This window comes from Embiotoca jacksoni, unplaced genomic scaffold, assembly GCF_022577435.1.
Source record: "Embiotoca jacksoni isolate LCO1_2020_lvr unplaced genomic scaffold, fEmbJac1.0.p SCAF_2, whole genome shotgun sequence".
NCBI lineage: Eukaryota > Metazoa > Chordata > Actinopteri > Embiotocidae > Embiotoca > Embiotoca jacksoni.
The window spans coordinates 1,126,596-1,150,927 of NW_027185340.1; the positions used below are offsets into that span (position 1 = coordinate 1,126,596).

At 42.4% G+C, this 24,332-nt stretch overlaps 4 protein-coding genes across 4 annotated transcripts; 3 read left to right on the top strand and 1 right to left on the bottom strand.

The window, feature by feature from the left end:
* Positions 1 to 60: 60 nt before the first annotated feature.
* Positions 61 to 6,734, top strand: ppig (peptidylprolyl isomerase G (cyclophilin G)). The gene is made up of 13 exons (XM_069153781.1): positions 61 to 178; positions 1,925 to 2,006; positions 2,338 to 2,412; positions 2,502 to 2,609; positions 2,863 to 2,907; positions 2,988 to 3,075; positions 3,194 to 3,223; positions 3,327 to 3,466; positions 3,553 to 3,730; positions 3,813 to 3,998; positions 4,089 to 4,179; positions 4,519 to 4,658; positions 4,787 to 6,734. Exons 2-13 carry the CDS (start codon positions 1,946 to 1,948, stop codon positions 5,766 to 5,768), a joined length of 2,124 nt encoding a protein of 707 aa, XP_069009882.1. The 5' UTR covers positions 61 to 178; positions 1,925 to 1,945; the 3' UTR covers positions 5,769 to 6,734.
* A 34-nt stretch (positions 6,735 to 6,768) lies between these two features.
* Positions 6,769 to 11,016, bottom strand: cfap210 (cilia and flagella associated protein 210). The gene is made up of 9 exons (XM_069153783.1): positions 10,720 to 11,016; positions 9,064 to 9,263; positions 8,770 to 8,943; positions 8,486 to 8,691; positions 8,227 to 8,383; positions 8,011 to 8,150; positions 7,716 to 7,908; positions 7,350 to 7,514; positions 6,769 to 7,228 (listed from the first exon to the last, which is right to left on the bottom strand). Exons 1-9 carry the CDS (start codon positions 10,721 to 10,723, stop codon positions 6,920 to 6,922), a joined length of 1,548 nt encoding a protein of 515 aa, XP_069009884.1. The 5' UTR covers positions 10,724 to 11,016; the 3' UTR covers positions 6,769 to 6,919.
* Positions 11,017 to 12,852: 1,836 nt separating this feature from the next.
* On the top strand, positions 12,853 to 18,274 carry phgdh (phosphoglycerate dehydrogenase). Its single transcript, XM_069153782.1, has 12 exons — positions 12,853 to 13,147; positions 14,449 to 14,600; positions 14,681 to 14,746; positions 14,854 to 14,908; positions 15,045 to 15,143; positions 15,247 to 15,379; positions 15,628 to 15,776; positions 15,937 to 16,089; positions 16,266 to 16,404; positions 16,665 to 16,792; positions 16,882 to 17,104; positions 17,833 to 18,274. The coding sequence occupies exons 1-12, from the start codon at positions 13,010 to 13,012 to the stop codon at positions 17,985 to 17,987; spliced, it is 1,590 nt and encodes a 529-aa protein (XP_069009883.1). The 5' UTR covers positions 12,853 to 13,009; the 3' UTR covers positions 17,988 to 18,274.
* A 1,562-nt stretch (positions 18,275 to 19,836) lies between these two features.
* Positions 19,837 to 23,476, top strand: klhl23 (kelch-like family member 23). Its single transcript, XM_069153784.1, has 4 exons — positions 19,837 to 20,289; positions 20,458 to 21,684; positions 22,561 to 22,713; positions 22,799 to 23,476. Exons 2-4 carry the CDS (start codon positions 20,463 to 20,465, stop codon positions 23,107 to 23,109), a joined length of 1,686 nt encoding a protein of 561 aa, XP_069009885.1. The 5' UTR covers positions 19,837 to 20,289; positions 20,458 to 20,462; the 3' UTR covers positions 23,110 to 23,476.
* The last annotated feature ends 856 nt before the right edge of the window (positions 23,477 to 24,332 follow it).

Here is a 24,332-nt window from a genome sequence, read left to right on the forward strand (position 1 = left end):
CCCTGGCAGGTAAGACTCGGGGCACATTAACCCGCAGCTCTAACTGCCGCGCGGCTCTTGATTGACGTTCCCGCCGCGCCATCTTTGGAAAACATTCATCTCAACAGTGAATGAAACTTCATGCTCGTCGTCGCTGAGGATCTGCTGGCTGCATGGACTGATAGCGTTCATTCTCCAGGTGACGTGTTTCACATTCCGGCTGATTTAACTGTGGAGCCGCGATGTTTGAACTGAGCTGGGTCTCGTTATGTCGTGAAATCCCTCCGCATTGTCTGGCGGTGGCTAACGACCCTGCTAATGCTAACGCCAGGCCCGGGACCGACGGACCGATACCGGGACCGGGACCGATACCGGGACTGATACCGAGGCTGACCGCGTCAACGAGTCACAATAAAACTCGGATGAACGAGAGTGTAAACGTGGACCTTCGTGATTCTTAAGCACCGAAACGTTTTCTCCGGTTGTCGACTCAACAGGTCACGTGAGACTTTTTAAGTGCGCGGCGAGTGACGTGAAGCAGCCGATCGGTCGACCGATCGATCTGATGTTCGATCACTTCACGTTGGAACCCGGTAACTTCACGTTAGAACCCGGTAACTTCCGTTAGAACCCGATCACTTCACGTTGGAACCCGGTAACTTCACGTTAGAACCCGTTAACTTCCGTTAGAACCCGATCACTTCACGTTAGAACCCGTTAACTTCCGTTAGAACCCGGTAACTTCACGTTAGAACCCGTTAACTTCCGTTAGAACCCGGTAACTTCCGTTAGAACCCGGTAACTTCACGTTAGAACCCGTTAACTTCCGTTAGAACCCGGTAACTTCCGTTAGAACCCGATCACTTCACGTTAGAACCCGATCACTTCCGTTAGAACCTGGTCACTTCACGTTAGAACCCGGTCACTTCCGTTAGAACCCGGTAACTTCCGTTAGAACCCGATCACTTCACGTTAGAACCCGGTCACTTCACGTTAGAACCCGGTCACTTCCGCTAGAACCCGGTCACTTCACGTTAGAACCCGATCACTTCCGTTAGAACCCGGTAACTTCCGTTAGAACCCGATCACTTCACGTTAGAACCCGGTAACTTCCGTTAGAACCCGGTCACTTCACGTTAGAACCCGGTAACTTCCGTTAGAACCCGATCACTTCACGTTAGAACCCGGTCACTTCCGCTAGAACCCGGTCACTTCACGTTAGAACCCGGTCACTTCCGCTAGAACCCGGTCACTTCACGTTAGAACCCGGTCACTTCACGTTAGAACCCGATCACTTCCGTTAGAACCCGGTAACTTCACGTTAGAACCCGATCACTTCACGTTAGAACCCGATCACTTCCGTTAGAACCCGATCACTTCACATTAGAACCCGATCACTTCCGTTAGAACTCGGTAACTTCACGTTAGAACCCGGTAACTTCTGCTAGAACCCGGTCACTTCACGTTAGAACGCGATCACTTCCGCTAGAACCCGATTACTTCACGTTAGAACCCGATCACTTAGGTTAGAACCCGGTCACTTCACGTTAGAACCCGATCACTTCCGTTAGAACCCGGTCACTTCACGCTAGAACCCGGTCATTTCCGTTAGAACCCGATCACTTCCGTTAGAACCCGGTCACTTCACGTTAGAACCCGGTCACTTCCGTTAGAACCCGATCACTTCACGTTAGAACCCGGTAACTTCCGTTAGAACCCGATCACTTAGGTTAGAACCCGGTCACTTCACGTTAGAACCCGATCACTTCCGTTAGAACCCGGTCACTTCACGCTAGAACCCGGTCATTTCCGTTAGAACCCGGTCACTTCCGTTAGAACCCGGTCACTTCCGTTAGAACCCGGTCATTTCCATTAGAACCCGGTCACTTCCGTTAGAACCCGGTCACTTCCGTTGCTGCTCACCCTCGTGTGTCTTTGTCTCCAGGTGTGTGATCTGAACCGGATCATGGGGATCAAGGTTCAGCGCCCGCGCTGCTTCCTGGACATCGGGATCAGTAACGTACTCAGTAAGAACACCTGAACTCAGAAACACTCACTAATCTTCATCTTCATCAGAGGAACATCTCAGTCTGACGTTCATGAGCTTCATGAGGGTTTAATGGTCCATTTTATGCGTGAAGCTGTTTGATGGAGGTAAAGATATATAATCAGGGTGGATATTTAATACATGAAACAGGATAATACAGGACTATAAATGATTGATGTGACCTCTGATGTGACCTCTGATGTGACCTCCTGTAATGATGTGACCTCTGATGTGACCTCCTGTAATGATGTATTAATACTCTTCATGAAGTTGTTCGTGTTCGTTATGGTGACGCTGGTGTTTCCTGTCAGTCGGCAGAGTTGTGGTGGAGTTGTTTGCAGACATCTGTCCCAAAACCTGTGAGAACTTCAGATGCCTCTGCACAGGTGACGACATTTCCTCCCCGAGTCGACGCCACTCGGCGTCATAATTTGGGAAACGACTTGGTAATACGAGTCACTGTTGTTTTGTGCAGGTGAGAAAGGTATGGGCAAAGGAACTCTGAAACCACTGCACTACAAGGGATGCCTCTTCCACCGAGTTGTAAAAGATTTCATGATTCAAGGAGGAGACTTCAGTGAAGGTGAGTTAACAACGTTGGTGAATGATGTTTCTAGTTTTGGTTTCGTCTTCTTAGTTGAAGCCATGTGAGGACATAGTTCCTCAGAGTCTGAATAGCGTCCTTGATGGTGTCTGATCTATGAAAGCATCAACAAACCACAAATCTAATCAGCTAAATGCAGTTAAATAACTCGCGAGCAGCAGAATTTTTATAATGCCACATATCTGTTTATCGAAGCCGCCCCTCACGTTTCATTTGTCTTTTTCCGTCGTAGGGAACGGACGAGGAGGCGAATCCATCTACGGAGGCTTTTTTGAAGGTAAAGACGCCTCGATCAGAGCTGCCAGTTGTTGTCCAAACCGACGTTGGCTTCAGCCATCTTCTCCTTGTTCCCCTCAGATGAAAGCTTTGCTGTGAAACACAACAAGGAGTATCTGCTGTCGATGGCCAACAGGGGCAAAGATACAAACGGGTCACAGTTTTTCATGTAAGCGGTCTGCTGCTCCATATTATTGATTTCATGTTGTATTAGCGGACGTTCTTCATACTTACGAATGTTTACATGCTTTTTTTTTTTTTCCCAATGGCTCTCGGCGACTCTTCAGAACAACGAAACCCTCACCACATCTGGATGGGTAAGTGCTGCTCCATTGCATTTTAAATTCAAACTGATTGCATAGTGCTCAATGCACGATATACATAAAAGATCTAAATTTCTTCTCCTGTGTATTTTCTCAGTGTCCATGTGGTTTTTGGTCATGTGATCTCCGGCCAAGAGGTTGTTCAAACCATGGAGAACCAGAAAACAGATGCCACCAGCAAACCGTACACCGAGGTGAAAGTTTTGAACTGTGGAGAGCTCGTCCCAAAATCTAAAGGTTTGTTTTTGTGGAGCATTTTCAGTGATTCAAAAGGAGTTTCGAACTTCATCTCACTGCATGTAACACTATTTACATTTTTGCAGCAAAGAAAGATGAAAAAAAGAAAGCGAGGGCCTCCTCCAGCTCCAGCAGCAGCTCCAGTGACTCCTCCAGCTCCTCAGAATCGTCCTCGGACTCCGAAGAATCAGTGAAAGAGTCGAAGAAGCAGAAGAAGAAGGCAAAAAAGCTGAAAAAGAAACAGAAGAAGACGGAAAAGAAAAAGTAATCAATTTATTATCACGTTTTCAGTTGCTGCCGTGTAAACGGCACAAAGAGTCGACTCTGAGCCACGATATCTTTTCAGGTCAGAAGCTGAAAGCACTGAAGAGAAAGAACAAGAGGAGTTGGTTACGTCTACTGTACGTCCTGAAGAAATCCCGCCCATCCCCGAGAATCGATTCCTCATGAGGAGAAGTCCCCAGACGGTCCAGAAGCCAAAAGAGGAGGATGAAAAGGATCAGAGAAATAAAACGGAGAGGCCGAGAGAGAAGTTAGTGTGTTTGACGAACAGTCAGTACGACCAACATCCACACATAATGCTGTTGTCTGGTCATTTTCATGCATTATTTTCTCTCTGCAGTTCTGGAATTGCATATAATTCTCAGTCAACATATCACAGAAGACTCGTGATGACTCGATCCGGCAGGAAGATAAAAGGCAGGGGTCCGAGGGTGAGTGCAGCTCCGCTCAGCTTTCACACTCGGTTCTCCACACTCGATAGTAGCAGTAACATGAAGTAATACTCCATAGTAGAGTTATCTTTACAAACTTTATCCATTGGAAAGTTAGTGTGACGTGGTTGTGGGCGCAATCACATAAAAAATCTGGAAGTGCCCTAAAATCTCGTCCATAATTCCTGTTGTGATGTTACTTTTTGTTCATCGTTTAATTGTAGTTTTGTAAGATTTGTTGTTGTTGTTGTTTTTTTTACTAATTATCAGTGTTAGGGTCCAGTTTGTTTGTGTACAGCTGTATTGAAGAAGTCAATTATTTTTGTTTGTCCCATCCAGAGATACCGGACTCCGTCTCGCTCTCGTTCAAGGTCTAGAGATCGTTTTCGGAGGAGTGAAACTCCTCCTCACTGGCGCCAGGAGATGCAGCGTCAGAGGATGAGAGCCGTCACGGGAGAGCGCTGGATCAAAGGGGACCGGTAAGAGCATCTTAATAAAAAGGAGGCAAAGTCACAAACAAACATATTAGTTTACATTATTGAATGAATGATGTTATCTGATGTCACTTGTCAAGTGCGGTTTATTTACTCTACACTGTTTTTTACAGAGGTGACATGAATGAGAATAAGGAGGATGCTGCTAAACCTCCACGAAGAGAGAGACGGACCTCCAGCACAAAGCATGAACCCACAGCTGAGGGTAAAAAAGATCAGAAAACTCGGTCTCACAGGTCTAAAAGCAAAGACGAGGACTCTGCAGAAAAGGATGAGAAACATAGCAAACACAAGGCAAAGAAAAGAGATAAATCTCATAGCCGCAGTAAAAGCAGAGAAAAGAGCAGAAGGTCAAAAAGCAGAGATAAGAGTCACAAGCACAAAAGTGATGACAAAAGAGGACGCTCAAGGAGCAAAGACAGAAATGTGAACAAGAAGGAAAAGGAGTCAGAAAATGATCACAGCAAAGATAAAAATAAGAGTCATGAATCTGATAAAAAGAATAAAGAAGACACAAAAGGAAGAAATGGTGAGAGGACTAGGACAAAGTCAAGAAGCAAGGAAAGAGCAACTGGTAAAGATGAGCGTAGATCAAGTAGCAGAAACAGAGACAGAGGAGGACCTGCAGCATCGAAAGATAAAGAAGAGAGGAGAGACAAAGACAAAGAGCGCGGCAGAGAACGCAGCAGGAGTCAGGAAAGACGATACAACAGCGAGAGGGAGACGAGGAGACGAGGACGATCCAGGGATAAGGAACGGCGAACAAGAACTCCAGATAGAAATAAGAGCAGAGACTCGCACAGAGGCCGGCGCTCCAGAAGCAAGAGCAGCAGGAGAGACCACAGCAGAGATAGATCCTCTCGTAGAAAAGACCGAGAATCTGGCAGCCAGAGGAGAAGACGGAGCAGCAGCTCGGAGAGCGACGGAGGAGACAAGAGGAAGAGTCAGAGGAGCCCAGCTTCCAAAAGAAGAGAGAAAAGTTCCTCCAGATCCAAAGACAGAAGAAGCCCGGCCAGAAGACCTGATAGTACAAAAGATCGAGATAGAAATGATAGCAAGAAGAATCAGTCGAGCTCCAGCTCCGACAGCGACTGAACCTCGACGTCTCGGCTCTTTACCCCAGAAACATGTAGTATGCAGCAGCAGCTCTCCTCCGACGGGACCGAGTCACTCCTTCACTGCAAACAATCCCAGTTCTGCCGAAGCTAAATCTCTATGAACAGATATCTGCACTTCAATACAGACTCTGTTGGCAGCAGGACTCGTACCTGAAACCTCTGGTTTCTGTTTGTAGTGTTGACCGATCATATCTGAGCAGGCTTTGGTTGTAGGCAAGGAGACCGTCGGGGTGGAGAGCAGGAGAGGCCAGGTCTGTCAGATACACTTCAAACGTTCAACTTATACAGATAATAAACTACAACAGATGGAAGTCGTTGTTAAAAAGAGAAAAGTTGAGTCCGAAAGGGGAAAACTAACCCTTAACATTGAATATAACTACTCAAACATGCCATTACAAAGTCTGTAGCATCCTGCGAGCTGCAGGTGAACTGTGGATTAAATGGGGATTGTGGATTTTTACATCAACACTGACGGTTAGCTGAGGCTGTAACAGTTTAGAGGAAAGGATTTTACACCTCACGGTGAGCTGCATTAGGGCTGAGAGAGTAACAGGTATTTTAATTTGAAATGACCATCAGAAGTCGGATTGAAGGATGTTTTTTTTGTTGTTTTTGATTATTTGGTAAGTTATATTTTGGCTTTACAGTAGCTCTGATTTCAGACTGTTTGTTTTTTAGAAAAATGAGAAAGAAATAAAAAAAGATTTTACTGGTTGCTCCACCCACACCAACACGTTAATTTCAAATGAAGAAATCTCAAAATGTCCTGCATGCTTATTTCTGATTGTTTGACAAAATATGTACAACCATGACCTTTTTTCTTTTTCTTTTTTTAACATTGCAGAACAATTACTGTAATCCCGTTTGTTAGCTGGTTTTGTTTTATGAAAGACAAAATGTAAGTGTCATGCTGGAATTACAACATAAAAGCCATTTGTATGAATTCTGTTTTGTGCACGTTGATCTGGAGAACGAATGAAAAGGCTCGATTTTCATCAATCGTTTTTAATATTCTTTAAATGCATTCACAATCACATGAACTTTTCCCGAATAGTACTACAAGAAAATGACACCGTACTTTTAGGGAAACGTTCTTGCAGCCAAACCTTCCCCGCTGAGAGCGAACCATCACCACAGGAACCCAAGTCTCTTCTTTGCTTCCTGGATATCTGCGGCCTCGTAGAGCTTTTTAACATCTGTGGCGCCAGTGTGTTCCTGAACGAGCTGGCTCGGCTGGACTCCGCCGCTCCGCCGGAGGCCTTCCCTCGCTGCTTTTTGAAGTGGAAACATGTGCCTCTGACCTTCTGCCGCCTCGTCGATGACCTGCTGGGAATATTGTCGAAACTTCGTTTCCTCTTCGGCATCGAGTTCTGCGCACTTCGCCTCAAACTCGCGTTCCTCGTCTCTCTGCTTCCGACATCTGGCATTTTTTTCGGCCTTCGTTGGAAAGATTAGATAAAAGCAAGTCAAACGAGTTTCCTCTCGAGAGGACGAGGCTGATAATTTCTCCATTTACCAAAAGTGTTCATTTTTTAGATAAGGACATTTTTAACATTACCATTTGTGTTCCATGGAATTCTTGTAATTTTTTTCCCTCTTCTCTGTTTCTCTTCGCCTTCAGTTGTTGTCTGTCAGAAAATATTCTGTCCGCGTCTTTCTTGGCCTGCAGTGTGTCTCGGTTGTTCTGCTTTTCCATTTTGTCCTGCTGCTCCTTTTCTTGTATCTGGTGAAACACAGTTTCTGTTACAGCTCTGAAAACATTTAGTTACTCGCAGTTTGATGAGATGGCAAAAAACAACAACTTGATTTCACCCAACTTAAACATTTTTGGACCCACAGTGTAGAAGACGACAGAAGAGCTGTCTTAAAGGTTTCCTGCTTTAGTTACGTCTTTTTTTTAATGTCGTGAGATGCAGCATGTTACCATCAACTCTCTGTGTGCAGCCATCAACTTCAACATTATGGTCTTCTTCTTCTCATCCTCCCGTTGCTTTTGCAGCCGTTTTGCATCCCCCTCAGCGATGGCCTTCGCAATCCAGCGCTCCTCATCGACCGCCTTCTTCCGCTCTGGGATTCCCATTTTTTCCATGATGCTCTCTCTGATCTTCTGGGCCTCTCTGAAGAATAAAGTAAGTCCGGTCATATAAACTGAGTCCCGAAGCTGCCGGAGGGGCGATCCATATCCACCTAACCGTATTCATTGTTTTGCTGGGTCTCACCTGAACAACTCCTTTTCCTTTTCTTTCCGTAACTTCAGAATGTTTTGTCTGGCAGTGAAATGGAGTTTCCTCTGCTCCTCTTCAGCCTCCTCTTTTTGTGCATCTGCCGCTCTGATCAGGTCTCTGTTGCGGAGATGCTTCTGGAAGTACACAGAAAACACGAGTAAATGTCACATGTTTGCACGTACTCGATCACCTGTGCTGACGGGACCGTACCAGGTGAGTGCGCATGAGCTCTCTCTTCTGATTTGCTTTTCTTTCGGACTCCATTTTTTGCTCCAACTGATGGAGATCTTGAAACCGCTGGATTGCTTCTCCATCTTTCTTGTTCTTCAGCTTCTGTTGCTCTATGGCTTTCTCATTTTCCTTAATTCTGCAGAAAAGGAGTCATAAGGAAGAGCAGGGCTGCACTGTTATACCAGACTGTTGTTCCACAAGACAACGGTCGGTCTTCAACAACTGCTGCGTGTCTTACTGGGTTTCCAGGTCTTCTGTAACAGCCTGTCTCTCCAGCTTCTTCAGCAGTTCCTTCTTCTGATCCCGACTCTCGGCTTCAACCTCTCTGCTCTTCATCATATCCATTAATTTTTTCTCCACATCTATAGCGGCGCTCTTTTTTCTGTGCTGGAGTTCAATCTGAGCCTCCCTCTCCTTCAGCACCTCCGTCAGCTGGAGCGCACTCTGTGGAAGGAGCAGTAATCACTCGTTATCCCAAAATGTAATATACTATGTACATAATGATGTTGCAGCGATACCAACATTTAATCCTCTGACTCGTTCGGTTTGATAGTACAGCTGAGTTTTGGCTTTGTCGATGGTATCGTTCCTCTTTTGTTCCTTGTATTTGGCCTCTTCTATATCAGCCTGTTTCCTTTTCTCCTCTTCAATCTGCTCTCGGATCTTCTTTGCCTCTAGTTTCTTTTCCCTTTGACCCTGTGATAGACACACACACAGTATATTAACCTTTTGACTTTGTGTGTGTGTGTGTGTGTGTGTGTATTCAGCTCTTGATAGTGAATTAAATGTGAGAAAGGCTGATTGCAGGTGACTTACAGTGATGGTGTTGGACCACTGCTTCACCACCTCCTTTGACTGCAGGTGGAGGGCCTCTCTCTCTTTCGCCGCCTGTTTTCGACTCTCTTTGTCTTTATCAACCTGGTTCAGTTCATCTTGAATCCGTTGCCACTGTGTCTTACTTAAGACGGCGACTTGTCGTAGGTCTGGTGGCTGGATTGCTCTCATGGCTTCATCCGCTGACACATAATAAAAAAATAAAAAATAGGACATAAAGATCCCTTCCTGTAAACTGACCACTACATCACGACTACACTAGTCACTGCAATAAGACCAATAATACAATAACTCACCTCTTATTATTGTTGGTTATTGTTGGCAAAATCCATCACACAACAATAACCGTTGTCTGTTTTTCTTGGTTGTTTAAATATATATAAAACTTTGCACTATTGTTTAGTTAGTTTTAATTTAATTATTCTATTTTATTTTATTCTATTTTATTGTATATACTGTTAATTTTTATATTTAATATTTTTTACTGTTATTTTATTTCTTTCCTGTATCTATAAATGCTGCAGCGAAAGAATTTCCCCTTTGGGATTAATAAAGTAACTACCTATATCTATCTATCTATCTATCTATCTATCTATTATCTATTATCTATCTATCTATCTATCTATCTATCTATCTCTTATCTATCTATCTATCTATCTATCGATCTATCTATTATCTATCTATATATCTATTATCTATTTATTATCTATTATCTATCTATCTATCTATCTATCTATCTATCTATCTATTATCTATCTATCTATCTATCTATCTATCTATCTATCTATTATCTATCGATCTATCTATTATCTATCTATATATCTATTATCTATTTATTATCTATTATCTATCTATCTATCTATCTATCTATCTATCTATCTATCTATCTATCTATCTATCTATTATCTATCTATCTATCTATCTATATATCTATCTATCTATCTATATATCTATTATCTATCTATCTATCTATCTATCTATCTATATATCTATTATCTATCTATATATCTATTATCTATCTATATATCTATTATATATCTATTATCTATCTATCTATCTATCTATATATCTATCTATCTATCTATATATCTATTATCTATCTATCTATCTATCTATCTATCTATATATCTATTATCTATCGATCTATCTATTATCTATCTATATATCTATTATCTATTTATTATCTATTATCTATCTATCTATCTATTATCTATTTATTATCTATTATCTATCTATCTATCTATTATCTATCTATTATCTATCGATCTATCTATTATCTATCTATATATCTATTATCTATTTATTATCTATTATCTATCTATCTATCTAAAAACATTATCTTTAGGGGAACTTTAATGTGCACAGTCCGTTTGTGTGATTAAATAGTTAAAGTCTAGATTAATAAACTGAAATAAAGTCTAATATGAACAATCTTTAATTTTGTGCTGCAGACAATTTAGTTGGAGGCTTTTTTTTTTTTTTTTTTTTAGCCTACAGTAGATTTTTATTTTTTTATTGTTAATTTTTAAAACTTATTCTGATGTGTTTTGACTAAATAAAATAAAATAAAATAAAATATAAATATAAATATAAAATAAAATATAAATATAAGGAGACGCTGTTTTCTTTTAAACGTACCCATGACGCGCCTCAACTTGTCAACTCTTCGCTGGGTTTCTTCAGCTCAGCGCTTTTACTGGATCCTCTCCGACGGCCGAACTGAACCACCGACGCCATTTAAATACAATATAGTCATTATTAATGAAAGAAAACTAATTAATGTGAAAGTAAACGGTTGTTGAAGAAGGTTTTGACTGCAGTTAGCTAACGCTAGTCCGCGTGCACGGTTGTACGTTTGCCTGCGTTTGTTGCGTGGTATCTAGGCAACGGCCGAACCAATCGGAAGCCTTTCCTCTGGTTACCAGGAAGTGGCGTGCCGAGTTCTCGTTATTAAAACACCGCTGGCTGCATATAAACGTGAGTTTCAAACAGGTGATTTGTCTTTGTTTCTAATTAAATTCACCTGTTGGTCACAAGATTGCAGCAAATTGTTGTTTGATCAGATATCTTTTTAGACATGTAAACTCGTCACAGTCGGAAAAGCACCGGTGGTCAATATTGTTATCTGTAGATGTAAATATGTAAATCATTATTGGCTGAAGTCCAAAGGTTTGCTGTGAAAAGCCAGATAATCACCAGGAAGGCCCTGCCATCGTCCCTGTCATCGTCCCTGTCATCGTAACTATTTTCCCTGGATGTGTCTGAGAGAAAAGTTGATGATTGCCAGAGAAATATCCTCCATTAACTAGCAGAGCAGAGCTGAACCACAACACTTTAACTTACAGGGTTCCTGTCAATATCAACAAAATACATCATGTCTGTGTTTGTTCACAGCAAACAAGTGGCCTTTAAAGAAAATTAAAAAACAGTATCGCTCACAATTAAATACTGAGCATGCAACTTCGATCTAGAGCAAGGCTCCTTTCTTAATTACTTACATTAATAAAGTATTCTGGAAATATGTGTTAACGTGCTCCACAGAAGAACAATTCAACTGACCTGATCAAAGTGTGGCGTACTAAACCAGGGCTCGCTGTAAGACCCTGCTTTATTATTGATTTGGAAGTTGAGTCTTAAAGGCTATGAATCATACGTCAAGACAAAGTGAGTTCAGCACAATGATTTTGTTTCATCATAAACTCTCTGGCAGGTTTCTACTGAAATCAGGTCCTTTATTTTGTCTACTTCTTCTTTAATGTAATAGAAGGAGGGAAACAGTCAATCACAGCTGCTTGTGACTGACAGCTACACAGACACGTAAGGAAACACATTACATGCATTTTAAAATGTAGTCTGACTATTGTGATGTGACTGAAACACTGAAAGGAAGGGGCTGTCATGTGCTGCTTAACGAGTCAGGTGATGAACGGTGTCTGACAAATTAAGCCTGACCTGATCCGTCTTCCTGTTTAAATGAGGGCAGATAAGAACAAGTTTAACGTTCCTGGAAGATTTCTCTCGTTTCTACTCTTAAGCATATTACAGTTTGTTCTATCAGATCTCCCAGTGTGTGACTTTAGGTGCCTGAATCTTGTATTATTATATTATACCCAATTGTAGGAAGTATTTATCATACATATAAGCTTTATCAATACACAGAAGAGTTAGATGACGGATATTTCGGAGCCATTTTCGGGGCAATACATTCGTACTTACACAAACCTCAGTTTGATCAATGAGTCAGGCAGAAAAACATCAAGCCTCTCTGCTCTCTGTTGACGGGATGGAAAGGGTGATGGTATCCCTCTTTAAATCCATAACTACTTATATTAAAACTAATTTCAGAATATGTTTCTTTTTTGACTTTGCGTCTTGACCTGACTTCTTAATTACAATTTTGAGGCACTTTGTGAAAGTATTTTCATTTTAGCCTTCAATTTCACTGCATTTCAGATGAATGTTACCTCATTCATAATGGACAGCAGGCTTATATAAAATATCAATAATTTCTAAACTACTTGAAGTCATGAAAACTGTAAATCTGTCAATCAGCAACATTAAAATGCTGCTTTTCTGATAATAGGCTGCAAAATAAACGTTTTGAATTCAGGAGTTGTGCTTGTAATGCCTGAAACTTCTACTTCTACTTCTCTGAACACTTCTTGCACCATATTCTTGAAGACCTAAAAATCACATCATACTGGTTTGCAGCATTTTGCCCGAGCTGGTTTCCAGTCTGCACGCAGTGACGTCAGAGCAAGAGGTGCACGGGGGGCGGGTTCACGATAACAGGGGTTCACCCGAAATCCGAGTCCACCGTTCAAAAGCAAGCAACTCCCTGTTGTCCGTCACTTGAACGGGACATCCAGCAGCAATAAGATCAGCACCGGTGGCCCAGCAGCAAACGACCCGCAGAGAAACCCGCAAGATGGCTCCGATCTCCATCAACTCCGTGTTGATCAGTGAAAGTGTGGATCCGCGCTGCAGAGCGATTCTGGAGGAAAACGGCATCCGAGTCACGGAAAAGCAGATGATGAAAAAGGAAGAACTGATCGCTCAGATTAAGGTATGCTTTCCACTTCCGTGTATTGTGTAACTGCTTCACGTGCACATGGTGTCTTTTGTTTGTTCGCAACATGCAGCAGTTTCCTCCAAAGTTGAGTCGCTGAGAGGAGAAGCTGCACTTGTGTTTCAAAAGGCTGAAACCAAGTCGCTCCTGCAGTTTTAGTCCACACAGAGTTTAATATGAGGCGCGTGCACTTGGTTTGATCTGATCACCGATCCGAACCGGTTCCGTCAGGGTGAAGTGTGGGAAGTGTGTTTTTTTGTTGGTATGTTGGCACCGCCCATTGAGAAGCTGATGCAACTCATCCCTGACTTTGCCAGTTCTCCCATCACGAAAATGTCTAATCCCCCACGACCCCCAAAAATATCATGAATAAATTAATAATAATAATAACTTTATGAAAACTTTGGCCTAAAGGATCCAGAAGATATTCACAAATGAAGATGCTGGAATCAAAGAATTTCAGCTTTCTTTTCTTAAAAACAAAAGCGTCATAATTAATCAACTGTCAAAACAGTGATTAGTTTTTTGTTGCTCTACTAATCAATTAACCACATAATTATTGGAGCTGCAGTGTTCACACCTATTGCTCTGTTGATTTGATCCAGATAAAAGGAAAATATTTCTAAAAATATATTCTATAAACAACCGCTCGATGTCTTTTGTTTCTGGTTTGTTTAACGTCCGTTCGTGAACAACAAGGCGAGAGGAATATAAATTAGAGTTCACTCATTCAGTGGACGGTTTGGATTTCTGTCAGTGTGTCTCACACGATCAACAAATGAGTGAAAAGAAAGATTAACAACAGAGAGTGTTAATAATGTGGATCATAGTGATAACCATCATGAACACAAAATAAACACACCTCTGCTTTAACACCATTTCCATTCTCTAACGCATGAGAGAAGGTTTCACTGCTCTCGAGATGAAGTGCATGCATGTTACCGTAGTTACAAAATGATCTGGTGGAAATGTAGGCCACATATCACTATGGACACCGTAAGGATGTGATCGACTGGATATACTATAACCTCTAACCAGGCAGAGGTTTCTTTGGTTGGAACCAACATGTAGGTTTGACATGGAAACTAAAACAGTGCAAATTATTTACACTACATTTTTGCGACTGCTGCTGTGTAAGAAAGATGAAGCAATAATCAATGATTTAAGGTCCCTATAATGTCAGTTTCTGGTGAAAATTGCAGAATAACTTTGCATCAATCAAAGTACAGCAAAGTAACTGTGACTACTAATATTGAACATTAATTAGATTAACGATGTGCTTTTCTTCCCATTTTTAGGACTACGACGCCCTTGTTGTTAGATCTGCAACCAAGGTAACAGCTGATGTGATCGGTGCTGCTAATAATCTCAAAATCGTTGGGAGAGCCGGGACCGGTGTGGACAATGTGGACGTTGGTGCTGCCACCAAAAAGGGCATCATTGTCATGAAGTAAGTCCCCAGTTTAAACACAGATATTGTTTACTGTGCAGTTCCGATATGATTGACTTCCTGTCAACTGTTTTCTGCAGCACACCGAGTGGGAACACGATCAGTGCTGCTGAGCTGACATGTGCGCTGCTGATGAGCCTTTCAAGGCAAGACGAGTCGGGCTTTCATGAACGATGGTCAACATGTTCACTCGGTGGTTTTAATCGCATTCAAATGTTGTAAAATTACATGAATGTGTTCGATCTGTTTGCAGAAATGTTCCTCAAGCTGCAATGTCAATGAAAAAAGGGAACTGGGATCGCAAACAGGTTGGCACACAAAGCGATTACTGTCACATGGTTGGCTCCATTGTTGGTCCAGTTGACAATAATCAGATGTGACACTTGGATCTGTGCCGTTTTGGATTTTGTTGTCGGGGTCATTGTTTTCTTTCTAATTTCACAGTTCATGGGTGCAGAGCTCTACGGAAAGGTACTCGGAATAGTTGGACTTGGAAGAATCGGAAAGGAAGTCGCTTCAAGAATGCAGTCGTTTGGTATGAAAGTAAGTAAGCGTGCTCGCAGTTCTCCGAGGCTCGGTGTCGGTGTTCTTGGTGTTCTGTGCTATTATTAAAAACAGAGGTTGTTGTTGTTGTTTTCCTTGTCAGACTATCGGCTCTGATCCCATCACTCCACCTGAGGTGTCAGCCAGCTGGGGGGTGCAGCAGATGTCTCTGGAGCAGCTTTGGCCTCAGTGCGATTACATCACTGTTCACACGCCGCTGATGCCCGCTACTGTTGGTGAGCTTCACTCTGGTTCTCCTCGCTGAGGAATGAAACAAGCGGTCAAAAGGTTAACGGTCTGTTCCTGTTGCACATGAATGAAGCACATCACCGGGATGTGAACAGAGCTGGAGGAAGCAATAACCTGCACGACTAACAATGAGAGGCGCATCATTTTAGGAGATTCTGAGAATTAAGAGAAAAAACTATTGCAGATTGTATTGGAGACGTGTGGAATTTATATTTCATGTATTTTTGTGCCCAAGGTCTCCTTAATGATAAAACATTTGCCAAGTGCAAGAAAGGAGTGAAAGTCGTGAACTGTGCAAGAGGGGGCATCATTGATGAGGACGCTCTCCTCAGAGCTCTGGAGTCTGGACAGTGTGGAGGAGCAGGACTCGATGTCTTTGTTGAGGTAGAATCTCAGCCACACATCATCTCAAAAAGATCTGTAAAGTTGCTGCATAGTACCAAAGACAGTCGTTAGTTTGACTGATCTGATCATTATCCTTTAATGTTAACAGAAGAGATGCTGTAGTTTGTGTCTTACTTTGCGTTTATGTTTTTGGCCCCAGGAACCACCCAAGAACCGCTCACTGGTGGACCACCCCAATGTCATCAGCTGTCCTCACCTGGGAGCCAGTACAAAGGAGGCTCAGGCTCGCTGTGGGGAGGACATCGCTCTGCAGATCGTGGACATGGTGAAGGGCAAGAAACTGGTTGGAGCCGTAAGTCCTACTCGGCGTTCTTACACTACTTAATGTCGCGTGCTGAGTTTTATTATTGAAAAATGTGTTGATAGTGTACTGCAGCAATTTGTGGGGGTCCGTGAAGACTTTTAACATTATTCTGTTTTTACAGTGTTGTCCTCCACATGACAACTAAACATGTTCTCCTCCTGTAGGTGAATGCGCAGGTTTTTGCCAGCACCTTCTCCCAGGATTCTCATCAACTGATCAAGCTTGGAGAAGCAGTTGGAGCTGTTCTTCACGCATGCAGCGCTGCAAAGAAACCATTCAGCAATGTTGAAATCACTACTCAAGGTCAAATTACTGGTCCTACCAGTTTCTTTAACCAGTGGCAGTAAGAGGGGGAAGGGAAAGAGGAGGGCGGGGTGGTGTGGGGGGTGGGAGGGTTATATCATAGGAAGGTCATTTTTTTTTAGGCGGTTGTCTTTCTCCCTCTAGTGGTGTCATTGAGAAACAGGCACAAGCCAGACAGCTGTGTGTTTGTATAAACTCCTGTCACTTGCTTGTAGAGGCACTAAAAGTTGTTTTGTTGTTTTTTTTTTTTTACAAACCAGGGGATTGTATGAAGTCCTCCACTGAATACATGACGTCAGCGATACTGGTCGGACTGCTCAGTCATGAATCTGGAAGTTGCCCGAACCTCATCAATGTGCTGAGCCTCGCCAAGGAGACTGGGATCGTGGTACGACATCGACCTGCGTATGAAAATAATGAGTGTGTTTTTTTTGTTTTTTTAATAAATATTTTCATGCAAGTGAACTGACTGTTTAGGTGGAGCAAACCCACTGTGCATCGGACGGGGCAGCTGAAGGTGTGTGTAAGGTGGAGATCGTGGCCGGCGGCTGCAGCTATAGAGCCAGCGGTGCTATTCAGGGTGGAGTGCCGGTCCTGCTGGGGCTGAGTGACAGCATGTTCAGACAGCCCGTCTCTCTCACTGGAAACCTGCTGTTCTTCAAGGCCTCTGCCAGCCCTCAGCTCCTGTCTTCAGTGGCTGGTAAGAACATGCAGGCTGGCGCTTCAAAATCAACCACATAAAACTGAAGTCATCATAAAAATACCATAACTGACGGCTACAACCAGTTTGTCTTCTGTTTTTAATGTTTTTTTTAATGGTGTATAACTCTACTTCTCTACAACTTCTGTATAATTGCTACATGTATAATCAGCCTTTACAATTAGCTTGTAAAGTCCTCCTTCAAGCCTCAGCATGCCACACAGAAGCACTAACACAAGTCCATTCACAGTTTGAAGGCTGCTTTTTCCACCAGCAGTTGTCTCCTTACAACTTTTTGGTGCACTGTTATATCATCAAATATTTAGACCTTCATTTCAAATTCAAAATTCACACATCACTTACAAATCATCTGCAGTGTAATACTGGAGAAATCACGTCACTACGTAACACATCGCCCTTTGTTTTTTTTTCAGGCTTTGAGGCAAACTTGATCTCAACAAAGTGCATAATGGTTGATGGTGAACGGTGGCAGTAAATTCACTGTTGAATTGTGTTTTTGTCAAAAACAAAGCACATATTACATCAAGGATGAAACTGTAAACCATATCTTTATCCTCTGCTGCTTTATGCACATCAGTTCTTCAAGACTTGTAATTTGGATGAAAGGTAGCATTGAGTTATGAGAATTTAATTACAGTGTTCACTGAGGTTTTTTTTCCCCTTTTAAATTCACACCTATTTTCTCTTTTTGGTTTCTCCCTGTTTAGGGCTGTTGGCCACAGAAGGAGTGCAGATTGAGTCCTTCAGTGCTCCTGCAAGCCAGTCTGGGGATCTGTGGTATTGTGTGGGGGTGTCTTCTCTCCTGCGAGATCTCGGTGCCTTGAACCCTTTGGTTAAGGATGCAGCACAGCTCAGCATTTAAATGACAGCAGCAGCACTCACACACAGCCAGGATCACGTTCCTAACATGTTCAAGAGTGTCTAATGTAATTGAGTCGTATTGATCTTTTGTCTTTACAGCTAACAACTTGTTTAGAAATTGAACACTTACAGTTAAAACTATAATTTTGATAACATTTAAGTGTTTAGATCATTTATGAGCTTGTTGAAGTACAAACTAACACAAAATGAGCCGAGGTCTGCCACAAATCACTGCATGTAAACTTTTACATTGATAAGTGTTTTTGAGAATAAATACGTTATCACAAAATATAATATTGTGATTCTCGAGCGTGGTGATATTTTTTAGATCCCTAACAGGGTAACGTAATGAACATCCCAGGTTAAAAGAGAGACGGCCACTTTGCACTATGTACAAGAAAATAATCTAACTAATTCAAACAACCCAACTATTAGATAGTAAAATCTAAAGTTGGCAACACACTGAAACAATACTCACATATTTAATTTAAGGATTAAGGATGGTATTTAAGGATGTCCTTGTTTTGTGCATTTTGTTTTTTGCAAGCATTTTTAATAGCTCTTATTCCCCCCTGCCTTCCTGAATTTAATGAAACTCCGGTATAAGTTTAAATCAGTGCATGCAATCACGTTGAGACTGCTCTGCAGTTACGTAGAATATTGTGCACTAAATGTATTTTTCTGGCCCCAAATTATTCCTTGTTGGATAAAACCTTGGCTGCACTGGACTTGGGTTTAATATACAAAAGCAATGACAAGAACGAAAGGAAATCATGACAGGATCAGTGCAACGGCTCCTTTGGGTGCTGTATTTAAATCGATGCTCATTTGGATAAGATTTGTTTTCCATTTGTGCCTCTCCGCTCGTTAGGTACATTTACGCTGTCCAGTGTTTCAGATACTGTGGTGAATGGAGGTTGAGAGAAAACTGCGGTGTTGGGTGATTCGTATGAGTGGTGTCGGGAAAATGCATCAGTTAATAATGTGAGACAACAAAAAAATCATGTGAGAGATGTGAGGCAGAAATTCATAATTCATGCACACAGCTGTTTACTGACCTTCAGTTTGGTCATGATAAACTGCAGCAGTCCTCCCTGCAGCACATCCACAGTTTCTCACGTGAAACCAGATGGCTTTTCTGATTATCTGGCAGAAAACAATCCTCTCTGAAGTATAAAACACTAGACGGATTTCACAAGGACTTAATCACTACCTGTTACAATAGTCCTAATAATGCTGGTTATGATATTGTAAAGTTGAATATGAATTACCAGACTCAATCTTTATGCAAAGTTTTCTAATTAACCTTCACGTTTCTCCCTTTAATCAAGAAATGACCATTTCTAGATATTTAAAATTGTCATCATTGTCATTAAAAGGCAAAAATCTGGATGCAATTAGTCAATAATCTTCAGGATCCTCAATTTATGGAAACATGTTTAAAAAAAAAACAGTTAAAATATGGTGAACAACTTAAAAATGACAAATACTGATGTAAGAAAACAACAGAAAGACATAAAACAAGGAGACAAAACAAACGCAAAAACATTAATGTCATTTTATAGTCTGTGCGCCTTCCCTTGCAGAGGGGGGTGGGGAGGCTCTTCTACATGCCCGGACCCGAAGACCTGTCCTCTCACAACCCGCCCATGGCAGCTACCAATACCACACTGTAATAAAGCAAAAACAATCTGTTCCAATTAAAGTGATTGGATTTAAAATATTCCCCAGGCAGATGTACTGAAGACTATTAAAGTGAAAGTCACATATCAGTAGTCACATGAGACCGTCTGCGTGCGCTGCTGTTAATCCTCGTTGGGATTAGATAAAGCTTCGGCCACTCTGGCTTCAGAACACCATGGCAACGACAAGAACGGGGGGACATGAATGAACCCTTTGCAATGTCTTCTTTCTGTGCTGAACTGAAGACGGAGCTCACTTGTAGGACATTTATATTCTGTCGGTGTCTCTTGGACACTAAACGCGCCGTGAGCGCGTCACGAGACCGACGTTATATTTAGGCTGAGAGGACACAGCGGTGTCGGCTGATTCCTCTGAATGGTTGCTCGGCTTTGTGAAGAACCTGCTGTTGGAGACGAGAGCGTGTAGAGCAGGAGAAGAGGAGGAGGAAGAGGAGGAGGAGGAGGAGGAGGGGGGGATGGCCGCTGCACACAAATATACCAAAATAGGACCGGGCTGCCGGAGACCGTCCCACGGAGCTAAATAGAGGCTCGTGCGTTTTGGTCGAGGAGCAGAACAGCGGAGTGTCAGCAAAGATCATCCATGGACATATAGGCTGAGAGGTAAGACCACCGTGTCTCTGGTGGGGTGGAGCTCTGATATCAATTACAGGGTAAATCCGGGAATATTTAGGCTGCATCGTCCTGAACGGATTTTGCTTTAGTTTTTGTAAACACACCATCGACTATATTTCACATTGACGCATATCTTCTCTTTTTTTCTTTTTCTAGATATTATGTCACATAAACAAACCGAAATCTACACATACGACTTCTGTGATGGTGACCATGCAGCAGAGCTCCTGGATGCTTTCAGGCATTTCTACATAAGGGGCTTGTTCACCGACGTTACTCTGCAATGTGAGTCCGGACAGGTGTTTCACTGCCACAGGGCGCTGCTGTCAGCCCGCAGCTCCTACTTCAAAGTCATGTTCACAGCTGATATGAGGGAGAGGTCGAACAGCGTCGTCAAGCTGACCGGGGTCGACTGCGGGGTCCTGGGCGCCCTGGTGGACTACGTGTACACCGCTCAGGTGTGCATCACGGAGAGCAACGTGCAGAGCCTGCTGGAGGCTGCAGACCTCCTGCAGTTCATCTCTGTCAAACAAGCATGCGAGGAGTTTCTCATTCGCCTCCTGGATGTTGACAACTGCCTGGGCATGCTCTCTTTTGCTCAGCTGCATGTGTGTCCCCGGCTGGAGAGGGAGGCCCGCAGAGTGATGCTGAGCAGGTTCACGGAGCTCATTCAGCAGGACGAGTTCCTGGAGGTCGGCCTCGACAGGCTGAGGTCATTGCTGGCTGCTCAGAGCCTCACTGTGCAGAGAGAGGAAGGACTGATAGATGCTGTTTCCAGGTGGGTGACCCACGACTGGGACAATCGCATTCACCAGGTTTCAGACCTGCTGCGCTCCATCCATCTGGATCTGGATGATATTTACTTTAAGGCTACATTAGAGGCGCACGGACAATACTTGATGAACAATGTCGGGAAATTAAAATCTATTATCATCCAGGCTTTAAGGCCCAATGGCAAAGAGATATCAGCCTGTAGAAAAATGTCTTCCAGCATGTACGTCATTGGAGGATACTACTGGCACCCCCTTTGTGAAGTCCACATCTGGGATCCGATCAGCAACACCTGGGTGCAAGGAAAAGACATGCCTGACCATGCGAGAGAAAGCTACAGCATCAGTTTAATTGGAGCAAATATCTATGTGACTGGAGGCTACAGGTCAAACACTGTTGAGGCCCTGGACACTGTTTCGATTTATAACTGTGACTACGATGAATGGACCGAGGGCTGCCCCATGATTACAGCCAGGTACTACCACTGCTCTGTGGCTCTGCACGGCTGTATTTACACTATCGGAGGCTACAGAGGAGGAGCTCCAGAGCAAGAGACTGAATTTTATGACCCTTTAAAAAAGAAATGGTTTCCTGTGGCCAGAATGATCCAAGGTATGGTCAAATGTTTTCTGGTGCGGGATGAACTAAAGAGGGAGAGAAAAGAATAAATGAAGGTTGCAAAAGCAATCTGACCACAAAATCCATGTAGCGGCTTCTTCTGAGCCATTTAAAGACTTAAATTAGCTTAGAGGCTATCGTTCAGAGCACATTCTTAACCTCAATCTGTTAATGAAGATCATGTGACTGACTGAAAGGTCCTGCACAGCTTCTAAAGGGAACTCGTGGTGAGATTGTTTTATTAACAAGTTGTTCCCAAGGTCAAGGATGAACTTTGACACAAGATGAAGGAATTATTTAGTGTAAATAACTCGATGACTGGAAACATTTTGTTTTATGAAATTCATTAAGAACCAAAGTTTAGCCTTAAAGGTTTATTAATAAACATGTCGCTGCTTGACAAACAACTTTATAACAATAACTACAACTGCAGCTTTCTCTGAGCTTTCAGCCACAACTTCAGGCACTGGTCTGTAGATGGAATTTGCTCAGTTGCCATGGAGATGGTTCAGTTGTTATGACTACATCACAAGGAGTCTGCACTTTATTACAAACAATTGAATATCTTCTAAAGCACCCTGAAGCCAGGACCACTCAGGCCGTGACAGAACGACTGAGCAAACTCCATCTGCTGATGAAGACCGTGAGATGAAGCCAAAAGTTCTGGAAGAAATAGAGCGACAGAACTCAAGTGTGAGTTTGGCAACTTTTGGCTCGTCGTTTTGGTTTTTGCTTCTGTGTCGATTTATTCGTTTCGCTCCTCCACCATGGCCAGTAAATGAAATAAAGCATGCTTAAGTCATCTACTTTTAAACTGACAGACACAAGGTGCTGCTCCAGTGATGATTGTAACGTCTGTTTCCTTTGAAGGTGTAGGAAATGCCACCGCTTGTGTAACGGGAGATAAAATCTATGTGACCGGAGGCCACTATGGGTACAGAGGAAGCTGCACCTATGAAAAGATCCAGGTGTACAGGCCTGATGTCAATGACTGGAGTGTCATAACAACAAGTCCCCATCCAGGTATGTAGTCTAATCTAAAAGAAGGTGAAATATGAGCATCAGAACGTGGAATAGTGTTCCCTGAGTTGACCTCCTGTGGTTTCAGAGTACGGGCTGTGCTCTGTGACTGTCAACACCAAGCTGTATTTGGTGGGTGGACAGACGACCATCGCAGACTGCTACGACACGGAGAGGGACGAGTGGAGGCCGATCTCAGTGATGAAGGAGAGGAGGATGGAGTGCGGGGCTGTAGTAATAAATGGTTGTATTTACGTATCCGGGGGATACTCCTACTCTAAAGGAACGTATCTGCAAAGCATTGAGAAATATGACCCTGAGCTGGACTCATGGGAGATAGTCGGGATTCTTCCCGGCCCGGCCAGATCACACGGATGTGTTTGTGTTCATGGTGTTTAGTGGCAAACCTGTAACACCGAGATTTATGATTGTTTTGTGCCAAATGAATCATGATCTGTAGGCTATTTATTGAAGTGGGAAAATGTGGGTGACAAATGTGGGTTCACTATCACACCGTATGTATAGCTGCACTGGACCCATGTCTTTAGGGAGCTATTCGCCAAACTGTGTATATACTGACAGATATGCATTTTAAACTCAGGGGCCTCATGATGAGCATTTTAGATGACTTTGTAAATAGATTAGAAGAGGTTGAAAACAGAGTAGATGAATGTATTAGAGTATCATTAAAAATGCACATTACAAATACACTTTTAATAGTAGGACTTTCAGGCTGTAATTTTATTAAATAAATCACTATACACTTCGGGTGTGGTATCTGACGTCTGACTTCCAGAAAAGCTTTTTAAATTTCATCATGTTTTATTCAGATGATGACATCATTTTAGATTTAGATGTTTCTCCATCATCTTATAATTATAGAAAAGAGTATTGTAGGATTTAGAGTTTGGTGGTATTTGTTGTATAAGCAATGGATGGAAGGTTCACGTGTAGAATCTACAGCAAAGTAGTTTGTAGTCTTTCATTTAAGGGACAAAAAGGCATTAATGTATAAAAGAAATAGACACCCACTAAATGTATGTACAAAAAAAGAAAAATATAAAATAATCGGAAGAAAAAACAGATACACAATTTGTTTTTAATGTGTTTGTAGAAAATACATAAATAAATAAGAGAATAAAAGCCACTCAAATAGAGAGGATAGAAATTACAACTGTGATGCATACTATATACTGTATACTACTATAGCACACTGATATATATATATATATATATATATATATATATATATATATATATATATACTCCGCTTACAGTTTTCTCGATCTTGTTCCTTATTCTTCTTTTAAAAAAAATTGCCTTTTTCATCTTCAAAAACTATGAGTTTTATGTTTGTTATTATATTGAGTAGTATTGAACTTTGAGCCACTGTAGCTTACCCTTAGAGGGACTCACCTTAGGAGGTCTCACCCTCCATGAGGTTTACCCTTAGAGGGACTCGCTCCGTGGACCATGAGGTTTACCCTTAGAGGGACTTGCTCCGTGGACCATGAGGTTTACCCTTAGAGGGACTTGCTCCGTGGACCATGAGGTTTACCCTTAGAGGGACTTGCTCCGTGGACCATGAGGTTTACCCTTAGAGGGACTCGCTCCGTGGACCA